The 12,974-nt window shown below is 36.5% G+C and overlaps 1 protein-coding gene and 1 long non-coding RNA gene across 2 annotated transcripts in view; one reads left to right on the forward strand and one right to left on the reverse strand.

Moving 5' to 3' along the window:
• LOC130455420 (uncharacterized) overlaps positions 1–12,095 on the reverse strand; it is a 21,512-nt gene extending 9,417 nt beyond the window's left edge. Inside the window, exon 1 of the long non-coding RNA XR_008913371.1 lies at positions 11,935–12,095. This is a non-coding gene — a long non-coding RNA (uncharacterized LOC130455420). The remainder of the gene's footprint in view (positions 1–11,934) is intronic.
• The window catches only part of MITF (melanocyte inducing transcription factor), a 294,197-nt gene that overhangs the window by 269,427 nt on the left and 11,796 nt on the right, over positions 1–12,974 (forward strand). The window contains 4 exon segments of the mRNA XM_001372678.4: positions 752–853; positions 855–870; positions 5,932–5,988; positions 9,000–9,075. Coding sequence (XP_001372715.1) covers positions 752–853; positions 855–870; positions 5,932–5,988; positions 9,000–9,075 — 251 coding nt within the window.

Raw genomic sequence — 12,974 nt, forward strand, 5'->3', positions numbered from 1 at the left:
CCTTTCTTCCTTTCTTCCTTTCTTTCCTTCTTCCTTTCTTCCTTCCTTCCTTCCTTCCTTCCTTCCTTCCTTCCTTCCTTCCTTCCTTCCTTCCTTCCTTCCTTCCTTCCTTCCTTCCTTCCTTCCTTCCTTCCTTCCTTCCTAATTTTTTAGTTCATTTTGAAGAGTCCGTGGGCTCCCTCTTGTGGTATAAGAAGAAACCAACTCTTTTGTTTCTGTTAAAAGTTTTTAAAAGTAATGAAAGAATACGGATTCATATTATATGTTCATTTGAAAGTATATTTTAACACATTCAAATAGATAGGTAATATGATTTTTCCAATAAACAAATGACATGTTTAAAAAAAAGGTAATGAAAGAAAAAAGCTCTAGCTGCTAAAGGAGCGGTATTCATTGTTAAGTACATTTCTTTTAAACTAGTACTTTTAGTTCCATTTCTATTAATAACTTGACTTGAATGACTAGTGGTCAGAATATGCTCTTCATTGTGACATATATGCTTGACATACTACATAGCAGCACCAGCTTGCAAGTCAGGAAGGCCTGTAAAACTGGGAAAAGAGAATATATCCTTACTTTTGGTAATGTAGATAGATGAGAAGATAAATACTTCTGACTTCTATAAAAGAATAGATAATGCTTTCCAGTGATTCTTTTTTTAAATTGATGTTGCATGACATACACGCTATTTCTGTGTATCCTAGAACCTCCTTAGGAATAAATGATTTTGGGGTTTCTCCTTCTCTCATAGTTACCTGTTTCTGGAAATTTGATTGACCTTTATGGCAACCAAGGCATGCCACCTCCAGGGCTGGCAATCAGCAACTCCTGTCCAGCCAATCTTCCCAATATCAAAAAGGGAACTCACAGGTAAATTGTAAATTCAATGTATTTATTGATGTCATGTATTTATTTTTCAAAAGTCTCCAGTTTGGCGCTCATTTCCTTTTTGTTCTCTGAACATTTATTTGGAAAACTGAGTTATGTCAAATTCTCCATCTTTTAAATATGGCAGCTCTGTCTGGTCCACCCAAGTCAATTCACTTTCTGTTTCTGTTGCCATCATGCTCCAGATACTGCTTTATTCATAATATTTTCTAACTGTTTACTGGTGACTTCCTTTCCAGCTCTGACTCAAAACACTTTTTTATTATAAATTTTTCCTGATTAAACCCATCCCGTCATGATCATTCTTTCAATACAGATGCCTTTACCATTATATTAGAGAAGACATTTCAGAGATGCTGCTTTATTTTCTAGACCTTTTAGTTGTTGTATATATTTCATTCCCCTGATTATAATGTAAGTTCCTTGGGGCGTAGGAAGTAGCACTTACTTTATGTCCCCAAATGTGCACAGTCCAGGGCTTTGGTGTTCAATGATTTCTACTTTGGAGAGCAGAATCTTTGTGGGTATTTGCAGTTTGGATTCACTTTTTCTACATTCCGCATACAAGACAGTGTTTCAGCTTTAAGAATAGTGGCAACACATTTCTTGTTTACTTCTTTGGAGACTTTGCATATATTTGCTATGTCATGTGCAAGAGATTTATTACAAGAGAAAGCCTAAATTGCAATTCACAGAGACAGATACGGGGAGAATTTGAGGCAGTTATATAATTGCCAATGACATCATTTCATTTATTTATTATTATTTTGACCTAAAAACCCTTACCTTCCACCTTAGAGTCAATACTGAGTATTGATTCCAGGGCAGAAAAATGGTAAGGGCTGGGCATTGAGGCTTAAGTGACTTGTCAGGGAGAAGTATCTAAGCCCAGATTTGAACCCAAGATCTCCCGTCTCTAGGCCTGGCTCTCTATCCACTGTGCCACCTAGCTGCCCCAAGACATCATTTCCTTTAATGCTTAGCATATTTGAAACTCTGAGCTACCATTTTGAATTTTACACACTTTCTTCTATTAGAGGCTTTTTGTTTTCAAATTTCCCAGTCCTTTGGGTAGTAGAAGGAAAGAGGAACTATAGGGAAAAAGATGCACCTGCTCCCAAATATGTCGGTCAACAACCAATCGATCTTTAAATATATATATATTTTAGCACCCATTATGTTCCAGGCTCTATGCTAAGTGTTAGGTATTCATAGAGAAGAGTCAATGCTCTCTGCCCTCAAGGAGCTTCTATTCTAGTGGGGCAGACAAAATGCAGAGGACTATGAACATTTAAGATCTAGGCCTAGGCAGTGGAAATTGGAAGAAATATCAGAGGGAAGGCACTAGGAGTAGAAGTTGCTGAGGAGAATTTGAGAAAGACCTCTTGCAGAAGGAGTGATTTGATATGAGCTTTGAAGAAAGTCAAGGAAGCCAGGAGATGGAGAGTTGGAAGACATTCAAGCATGGACAACAGCTAAGGCTAAGGCAAAGGCATAGGGTCAGGAAATGCAGTATAATGTGCAAAAAATTAGCAAGAAGGTCACTGTTATTGGATGATTGCTATGGACAGGAAGCAAGTGAGAAGCTTGGGAATGGAGGAAGGGGTCAGGTGGGGAAGGTTGTATGTTAAAAGCCAAATAGGATCTCTTATTTGATCTTAGAAGCAATGGGGAGCTAGAGTTTATTGAGCAGAAGTCATAGATAGTATAGTTAGACCTTAGAAAATTTTTATCTGAATAGAGAATAGACTAGAGAGGGAAAAGACTAGAGCCAGGAAAGCCAACCAGCAGGCTTTTGCCATAGTCTAAGCATATATCAGTGGAGAGAATAGAATGTACAAGATTTTATGCAGTGGCGTGTGTTTGTGTGTGTGTGTGTGTCAAAAAAAATTGGGGAGAGTAGCATTTAATTAATCTTATAGATTTAAAATATCTGGAAGTCCAAAAAGCATTTTACACTTACATTCCAGGATTATCTTGTGCCTAAACATGGTACCCATAATGTAAACCGATAATGCTTAGCAGCAAGTGGTTGTGGTAAAATGGGAGAATCACTTCTATTGACTATGTGAACTTTTTGAAGTCGATTTCAAATTCCATTTCCTAAAATCTTTGTTGTTTGGTTATTTCAGTTGTGTCTGATTATTTATATCATTTGATTTTTTCTTGGTAGAAATATTGGAGCCATTTGCTATTCCTTCTCCAGTTCATTTTATATATGAAGAAACTGAGGCAAACAGGGTGAGGTGACTTGCCCAGGGTCACACAACTATTAAGTGTATGAGACTGGATTTGAACTCAGGAAAATGGAAACTTCCTGACTTGCAAGTTAGCACTTTTTCCTCTGTACCATGTAGCTGCCCTTTCCAAAATCAAAGATACTGTTAAAGTGGATGTGATTTGGATATTTGTAACCTGAGCATTCTGTAGACCAGATTCTGTGTAAATAAAGCAAAAAAGGAGGAAGCTAAGAAGGATATTTAGTAATGGACAGAATTAAGAATTTAGATGATGTTAAAAACAAAAAAAAAAACACTTTAGTGTACTCTAAATGGATAGGACTTTGATTTGAACTTGGAAGAAATTGATTCTGCAATAAGGTAAAAAATTGAATGTTATATTTGATGTTCATACTCTATGTCATATATAATCATATTTACAGAATATACTCTATAGGTTAGTGTGACTGAATATATGCTATATTGATATGATTTTAGAATACTATATAGATAGAACAATATTGTTGTATAAGTATTAAATTCGAAAAAGCATTTTTCTTACAATTTTTCCCACATGGGAGATAGCGTTATCTCCATTTAACAACAACAACAAAAACTCAGGCTAAAAATTGTATTGCTCGGAAGAAGTAAGGGGCAGCTAGTTGGTGCAGTGGATAGAATACCTGACCTGGAATTAGAAAGACGCATCTTCCAGATCAGACCCTTTCTAGTTGTGTGTCCCTTCACCTTGCGTGCCTCAGTTTCCTTTTCTAGAAAAGGAAATGCCCGACTCTAGTATCTTTGCCAAGAAAACCCCAAATGGGGTTACAAAGAGTCAGACATGACTAAAAATCTACTAAACAACAACGGGAAGTAGTGTAGTTGGAACTTTAATGGAGAACTCCATTTCTACTCTACCACACTACCTAGTTTTCTCATTCATAAAATGAGAGTAAGAACACGTACTTCAAATATCTACCTTCTAGTGAGAAAAGCACTTTGCAAAATCATAGAAAATGATAACAGTGTTTTCAGAGGTAATTGTTTCAGTTGGAGTAAGCCACTTTGCTCTTGCCAAAGTACCTAGTAAGGCTTATTTTTATAAATTAGTCCTAAAGATGTGACATGCCTAGTGAAAGCCCTCAGTAATTTAGTTGCCATGTTTATAAATATATGTGTGTATGTGTATGTTAGTGTGACATAGCAACTATATGTATATACAACAATGTATATGTTTATATATACAACTGTATGTATATATGTATATGTATATATGTATTTAAACCCTTATCTTCTGTCTTAGAATTGATGCTGTGTACTAGTTCCAAGGCAGAAAAGAGTGGTAAGCGCTAGGCAATGGGGGTCAAGTGACTTGCCCAGGGTCACATAGCTGAGGCCAAATTTGAACCCAGGACCTCCCATCTCTGGGCCTGACTCTTTTACTACTAAGCCACTTGAGTGTGATTTTTTTTTCCTACTGATGGATTGATATCTAAAACATTTATTATATTTTTACCATGTGTCAGGTACTGGGCCAAGAGTTGGGTTTTGAATACAGATAAGCAAGATGGCAGCCCCTTTTCTCAAGGTGCTTGCATTCTCAGCAGCAGAATGTTGCATATAAAGGGAAGAGGCAAAGATTAGAGATGAAGAAGGCTGGCAGTTTGAGATAGTGATAGTCTGGAAGTGGCTGAGAGGCCTCATTCTAGACAAGATAAGGTGAAAGTTCCCTTTTCAGATCTTGGTGTCCCAAGTGGTAAGTGGACAGTGGTAAGGAGATGAAGATGATAGCCAAAGTATATGGGGCAAGGCCAAGAAGTGGCATGAAGGCTTGGACAAGAATTCAATCCTAGGGGTAGAAATAATGGCATTTGGAGAAATATTATGATGACCAAAAGTTCCCTTTGAGTTTGGTCATTACACTAATGCCTTGGAAACAACTTTATTTTTACTGTTCTTCAGGGAATCATTGCAAAAACTGTTAAAGATTGTAAGGTTTCATTTTTGCATTCACTAAGACCCTACTCCAGTGCCTCTGTTCATTTTGGTACCATTAATTCTCTAAGCCCTGGTGCTGGATCATGAGGTCTAGTCAGACTCTCCAAAAGCTGGGAACACTTTGAATGCGAGCATGGTCTTGAATTTTATGACTGTGGTGCAAGGACCAGCCCAGCTAAGATCAGAGGTTCATCAAGATCGCCATAGCCAGATAGTGATTTTTTTCTCCCACATCAGCTCCCAGGGATGTTCTTTTATGAATAACAGCTTACATTTATAGAGAACTTTAGGTGTTACAGAGTTCTAATTATGTGCCAGCAAAGCGAATACCGACACAGATGAAATCACAAATCTTTCAGGTACTGAAGTGAGTTTTAGCAATGACTTTCTCATCTTACTGTCACATCTTAATTTTAATTGATTCCTGTTCCGTTCAACAAGTATTCATTAAACTTTTGGGAACAATTCATTCAGAGAGAACAAATGTATTCAATTCAATTCAATTCAACAAGAATTTAGTTAGCTTTTAGAATGTATCAAGTGCTGTACTAGAAATTGCAGATGAAGAAAAACAGTTCTTGCCCTCAAAGAGTATACATTCTTCTCAGGGGAAACAATGTAAATAAATGAAAAATACAAAGTAATTACAAATTAATCTCATTTGGTAATGGTGATGTGAAAATGCTAATTTTTATGTTTCATTTTAAGTGAGATTCACATCCACATGATTAGAAGATTAAATGTTTTGCAAATTGCATTTTGTTCCTCGAACATTTCCAACATCTAATTACTTCATTCACGTGCACAGCGTGTATTTTTCCTACAGAATCAGAAGCAAGGGCATTGGCCAAAGAGAGACAAAAAAAGGACAATCACAATTTAAGTAAGTTACTTTTGTTCATTTCTGAGTCAACTGCATGACTGAAATAATTTTCATCTTTTGGTTATGAATGTTACTTGTGTTTTTGGAAACCAGTGAATGTCTTTCATCATATTAATGTGGCTTTTAATTAGAAAAATTCCCATGAAGAAGTTTGTTAGAAAACTTTAGAAAAAACTAAAGATCATACTTATTCTCCTCTTTTATCTTTAAACCAATTTTTGTTAGACTGATTTCCTTTCCTAGTAACTGTCTTCTTTGAAGTGTTTTTGTGAGAGGGAAGATTGATCCCCAACTACCTAATTAAGAATGTTGTTCACTCAGCAATGTAACTAAAAGAGATATTGAAATCTCTATTTTTGGAGAGATTTGAAACAAATAGCATGTTATTTGGCAAAAAGGACAGGGAATGGGTGAGATGCTTTCACCTTCTGTCTAGAACAGGGATCTAAAAACATGATGCTGACTATGATGTGGTTTACTTTCAACATTTTATATTTGTTATGCATCCTTAGATCATTTCCTCCAGTGTTTAGTCTTTCAATAGCTTTATTTTTCCCTTCATAAGTGAGGGAAGCCTTGTGGTTTAGTGGGAAGGAAAACCCTGGTAATTGGGTTCTAGTCTCAGGACTACCATATATTTTAGAGCCTCATTTTTCCCATCTGTAAAATGAAGGGATTGAACTCAAGGAATTCTGAGGCTCCTGTTGGTTATCCAACAGTTGTAGATTTCAAAGTAGGCAATGGATGCCACTCTGTGTTATGGGATTGGGTTCAGTGGCTAAAATTCTACAAAAGTAAAGTGGTTTTTTAAAAAAAAATTAATTTCCCTCCTTTTAAAGTAAAGAGATAACTGGATAATTAGGGCAATAGAACTCATCATAGAGGACTTCCTTTAAATGAAATATGGAGGGTTGGGTTGAAACTTGTCCAAACCAGATGATCTCTGAAGTCTGAAGAAAATTCTTTAATAGATAAATATTCAGTCTTGACAGGAAACAGTAAACTTGATCAGCTAAAAATTATGTAAATAAGGCTCTCAAAATCTTGTCTTGTAGTTAGAAATTAATATTTAAAAGTCAAAATCTCAAGAGTTTTTGAAGAGTGTTATTTAGAGGAACTCCTCAGAGCTAGAACTTAAATAATATGTGCAACTTATAAGAAATCATGAAACCTTGTTTAATGGAACCTGTAATCTCCACTGGTGCTCCGCAAGGGCTGGAAAGAACATCGGACACTGTCTTGTTTGGGAATTTATTTTATTAATCTGTTTCCATAGTTGGATTTTAAGAAAAAGGAGGCACAACATGGAAGGGGGGGGGGGGGAGAAGCAGATCTATGGAAGGGATTAAAAACAAAAGAAAAGCAAACCTTACAGCTACAGTGTCCTGTATATTTTGCAACTCCTGACCTATCCAGTGGGAAGAGCTACCTTCATGGTAATGGCTCCAAGGTCCTCTTAGATTCCCAACATTATAAAGAAAGATTTAGTATTCTTCAAAAGACTTCATTTCCCAAGGCAAGAAAGTGGACTCAGATGGTATAGAAATATTTTCCCCCAACAACATTTGCACAAAGAAGGGTTTCTCATTAATTTTCAGTTATTTTAAATAGTTTATTAAAATACTCTGTTCCTTGAGCCTTCTGGTTAATCAAGTTTCAAATTGTACTAAATAGATTCTAATTGAGGCTGTTGAAATAAAACATTTCTCTTGTTCATTTTCTCATCGTTTTGCAAATAAGAACAGGAGCTTTGTTTGTTCAGACCTGCGATAACACTGGAGTAGAGAACTCTCAGTGAGGGACCTTCCTTCATCAATACAGAGTGGCACCTGCCACATAGCTCAGGGCCAGAGCTGACTGGAAGCATTTAGGTGTTTGCCCAGAGTCACACAAATCGATAACAGTTAATAAAAGTGAATAGTTCATCTTATAAGAAACTATGCACGTATTTATGTAAACTCTATCATATGTAATTGTATTAACTATATATATATTATGTAGACTAGATCATGATTATAAAAAGCAGATATATATATAAATGATCATATTTAATGATAAAATTTCTATAAGCTATATTTATGTTATATAAAGTATATTATATAAGCTATAGTTATTTATTATATAAACTATATATGATAGGCACAGTATATACATATATTATGTAGGGGGAAACTTCACTTGATTTTTAATATTTTATATAAATTAAGAGTCAGAGGTCCCCGAGTCAATGTCTATATATATATAAATATTTTTATATATGGATGTGTGTGTATATATATATTTCTTTATATATATATATATATATATATACATAAACATGTATAATACACGATGGGTAATAAGGAATATGATAGTAGATGAGGGGATTGAATACTACATATGCACAAATATATACATATATATATATATATGTATGTATATACACACACACCTATGACCTTATGGAAGAGTGTGGTGTAGCACATAGAAGATTGAATACTTCCTTTGACGTTTATGAATGTCTTTAGATTTACATGGGTCATTGGTGTTGGGAAAGACCCTAGAGCACATCCAGTCAAACCCTCTCATTTTCTAGATGCAGCCACTGCAATCCAGTATATTTCCTTGCCCAAGCTCACAGAGTGACAAGATTGGGTCTCAAATCTTGGTCCTTTTGACTGCTCATCCGGTGGTCTTTCCCACTATAATAGTATCTTTAAGAAAAAAAGCAAAGCTGTTTTTAAGAAAAAACAGCAAACTGTTATCTTCTATCTTAGAATCAATTCTAAGTGTCAATTCCAAGGCAGAAGAGTGGTAAGAGCAAAGCAAATTGGGGTTAAATGACTTGCTCAGGGACACACAGCTAGAAGGTGTCTGAGGCTAGATTTGAATTCCAAATCTCTCATCTGTAGACCTGACTCCCAATCCACTGAGCTACCTAGCTACCCTTCATGAGTATCTTAATGAGACATTCCAAGTGAATATGTGTTTTATTCCTAATAAATATTTCTTACATTTTTTCCCCCTTGAAGTCGAACGACGGAGGAGATTTAACATCAATGACCGCATTAAAGAGCTAGGCACTTTGATACCAAAGTCAAATGACCCGTGAGTACAGTTGTGTGTTGTTTGTTCCATTTATATTCTTCTGTGGCGTAATTCTATCTCCAAATACTTACAGGTACTCTTGAAATAGAGACAGTCTTCTTAACATTAAAGAAACTTCTATAATTTTGATTTATTATAGAATTGGGACCCTCTGTTTTGGTTAGTCCATTAATCTTATCATATTCTTCCTTTTCCACATTCTCAGGAGCTGTTGTGGCTCTCATCAGCCCATATACGCTTTCTCTTCTACCATATACTGATTTTATAGGGCCTGGGGAGAGGTAGGCATCATGTAAGAAAGATGACCAAGGATCCAATCACCAGAAAGATAAGACCATCCAAAGATTCTTGGAGTTTTGTTTGTTTATTCTTTTATTTTAAAATATTATTTATTGCCTCAGGGACCCCAGAGATTTTTAAACAACATTTTGGCAAGCTTTGGACCTCCATGAATGAGATGTTGCCCATATTTTCTAATGAACCCACACGTAATGATTAGAACTCAGCAGTAATGATTAGAAAAGGTTACTACAGTCCAGCACACTCATTTTGAGGAGTTCTCGGAAGCCTGAACAGAGTTGATTTTATGAAAACCTGTAGCCACACGTACCTCTCTGATATTTGTTAATTGCAGATGATACTTTTAGAAAATCATAGCTCTTGTTCTGCTCTTCAGTACAAGCTGGATAATTAAGCTCTTTAACCTTCATGTTTTTTCACTGATAAAATTCATCTAGAGGATTCCCCTTCCTCTATTCCTGCTCTTGTAAGGATCTGCCAGAACGGCATACAGAATAAGAAAGATACTTGTTTAGCTCATTTGAAATTGGCACTTTTGACACAAGATGGCTTGAGGAAGTATATGTCTTAATAGCATCTACGTTATGCACTGTGGAATTAGTCTCTGAACATGGCCCTTTAACTCTCCCAAATAAAGGAAAAATGAAATCAGGACATGCCTATGGTAGGCTTAAGAAATTTGATATATATGTGATTGACAGTGGATTGTGACAAAATAAAATAATAAAACAATTTCCCATTCATTGTAAGCTACATAATGAGTGTCTGAGTGAATTTTGAATTTTCAACATTTCACTTCCTAGTTTCCAAGTAAAGTCATTTTAAAACTTGAAACATCCAAATTCTCCATTGAGCAGCACTATTTTATAATACTATGGGGCTGTGACCTTCATTTGCTACAGGCAGCCTTGCATGAGAGTTGAAATTGAATTCCCATTTTCCTATTCTCTGTCAGCTTTCCCTTTTTTTCAAAAAGCAGATTTTTATTTTAACTGTAGCCTGGGAACCTCTTTAGACAAATATTATTAAAAGATGGGGCAGTAGCAAAAGATAGTATTTGTATCTCTTCTTTTTCTTTCTTTGAAATGGGAAGTTTATGTATTTCATTAGGTGAACCAACCACTGTCATTCTCTTTGTTCACCCTGTTGAAATAAAATAGATTGCACTCTGTAGAAGTCCCGAGCACACATGCATGAATTGATTGAGTGTCGTGCCAAAGTAAAAACTAGAAAGCAGAGTTGAAATAGTTCTGCCCAACCTTGAAATGCTACTTCTCTGTTCCTAGCCTGGACCAAATGCTGCTTTGACTTACTTAAGGCCTGCGCTCTTCTGTTTATGTTTCTCTCACTGTTAGGATTTTGCTCTTCAAAGTTATTTTAATAAATCAACAAGTATTTATAAAGGGCAAGTTTTGAAGGAAACCTGGGATTCTAACGAAGTAGAAATGAGGAAGGAAAGCATCACAGAAATGATAACAGTTAATGAAGAGATGAGAGGTGCAGTGTTTTGTGCAAGGAGCAACAGGGAGGCCAGCGTGGCCAGACTATAGAGTGCAAGGCGAGGAGTAATGTGTAAGAAAACTGGAAAGAAAGGAATGAAGAAGGGTTTGGAAGGCTTTAATGCTGGACAAAAGATTGGAGTTCATTGAATAGAATAATGCTTTTTTTTTTCCCATTAAGAGTATCACCAAATGGAGGACAGATTGGAGTGGGGAAAGTCTTGAGGCAGAGAGACCAAATAGGAGAGTGTTGATGTAGTCTAGGTAAAGGGTGATGACAATCTGAATTAGAATAGGAACTTTTTGAGTGGAGAATACAAGAGATAAGGTATAGGTAAAAATGACAGCATTTGGCTTGCAGAGTTAGAACTCAGGGTTTGAACCCTGGTGCCTGGGAGGGTGGTGGTGCTCTAGATAGAAATAAGGAAGTTTGGAAGAGGAGAGAATTTGGAGGAAAAGATAATGAGCTCAGTATTGGAGATATTGAATTTGAGATGCCCGTGGGACAGCAAGCCCAAAACGGCCAGTAGTAATTGGTGATGAAGGAATGGCACCCAACACAGCAGATAGATTTGGGACTCAGCTATATTGAGATAACCGCTGAACCCTCACAAGCTGATGAGGTTAGCCAGGGAGAAAGTGTAGAGAGAAAAGAGAAGTAGGCCCAAGATCTTGTGGCATTTAAAAGAGTGGGAGCCATAAATTGTAAGAGTTAAAATGGTTGAGGTCATAAACTGTAGTGAGTTTTAAATAGTTGAAGATATAAATTGTGATAGATATAAGAGTGGGTGAGTAAATTGTGAACGTAGAAAATATGTTTTCACTACAGTGTCTTGTTTTAAATCAAATATAAGGTGGTCGCCAGGGAAATATTCCCAATTATGAATATACCCAAGTCAACTGGGTTTTATAGAGATTTTAATTAATAATACAATGAGGAATTAAAGAGAGAGAGAAAGGGAATTAATGAGAAAAGAATAGGCCGGCCCAGGCAGCCTTGGCCAACCCAGGCCTAAGCCTAAAGGAAAGATCAGTCAGTCCTTATATCTTAATCACTCACCACAAGATCTGTCCAAACAAGGGATTCTAGTGACACCAGGCCAGCATCATCTCAGCTGCTTTCATCAGCTTAATCCTCTCACTGAATGTTTCAGACTGTCCCTTGAGCTCCTATCTGAGCTCCTATTTAAAGGGAAATTTCTCCTATGTCACCTCCCTAAGTCTTTACATCTACCAATCACAGTAGACGTTTTTCAAAGGACAGCCCATTCTGAATTCACACCTGAGTAGATTAATCCTTTTAGTAATCCACACCTGAGTAGGTTAGAATCTCTGTGTAAGTTTTTTTCCTCTTTGCTCCTTTTAAGTTCACAAGTTGCCTGACCTTTATAGATACTTAGCACCCCTTTGTAATAATTCTAAAAATAGGCATGGTTTAAGTATGGGTTTAAGTACTTTTCATTGTTCTGCAAGGAGTTTTCTTCCCTAAAGCAGTCTTAAGTATGGGTGGAGTAGAGGTCTTCCCATTTCTGATCTAAGTAGAGTTCTCACATTTTAGATCTAAGTAGCATCATTGTTTAAAATGGGGAATGGTCTTAACCAAATGTTCTAAGGTAGAGTCTGAGAATCTTTTAACATTCACAAGTCTGAGGAATTTCAAGATTCACAATCTAACAAGGGGAATAACAAGGATAATGATCCATCAAAGAGAAAAGAAAGGAATGATCAGGCAGATTGGAAGAAAGCCAAGAGTGGTCCTTTGAAAGCCAGGAGAGGAGAGACAGTGTGAAATGCAGCAGAGGTCAAGAAGAATGAGGATTGAGAAAAGGCCATCAATTTGTGCAATTAAGGGAGCTTGGTAACTTTGGAGAGAGCAGTTTTGGTTGAGAAGATGAGGTTGGAAGCCAGATTACAGAGAGTTTAAAAGCAAGTCAGAAAAGGGAAGGCATCAAGTATATAAATAGCCATTTTACGAGATTTGACAGAGAAAGGGAGGAGAACTATTGGATTATAGCTAGTGGGACATGGCAGGACAAGAGCATTCTTTTTCTGTGATGGAGTCATAATGCCATTCCCCCTCATTGAGCCATTATTGAATCC

This window comes from Monodelphis domestica, chromosome 7, assembly GCF_027887165.1.
Source record: "Monodelphis domestica isolate mMonDom1 chromosome 7, mMonDom1.pri, whole genome shotgun sequence".
NCBI lineage: Eukaryota > Metazoa > Chordata > Mammalia > Didelphimorphia > Didelphidae > Monodelphis > Monodelphis domestica.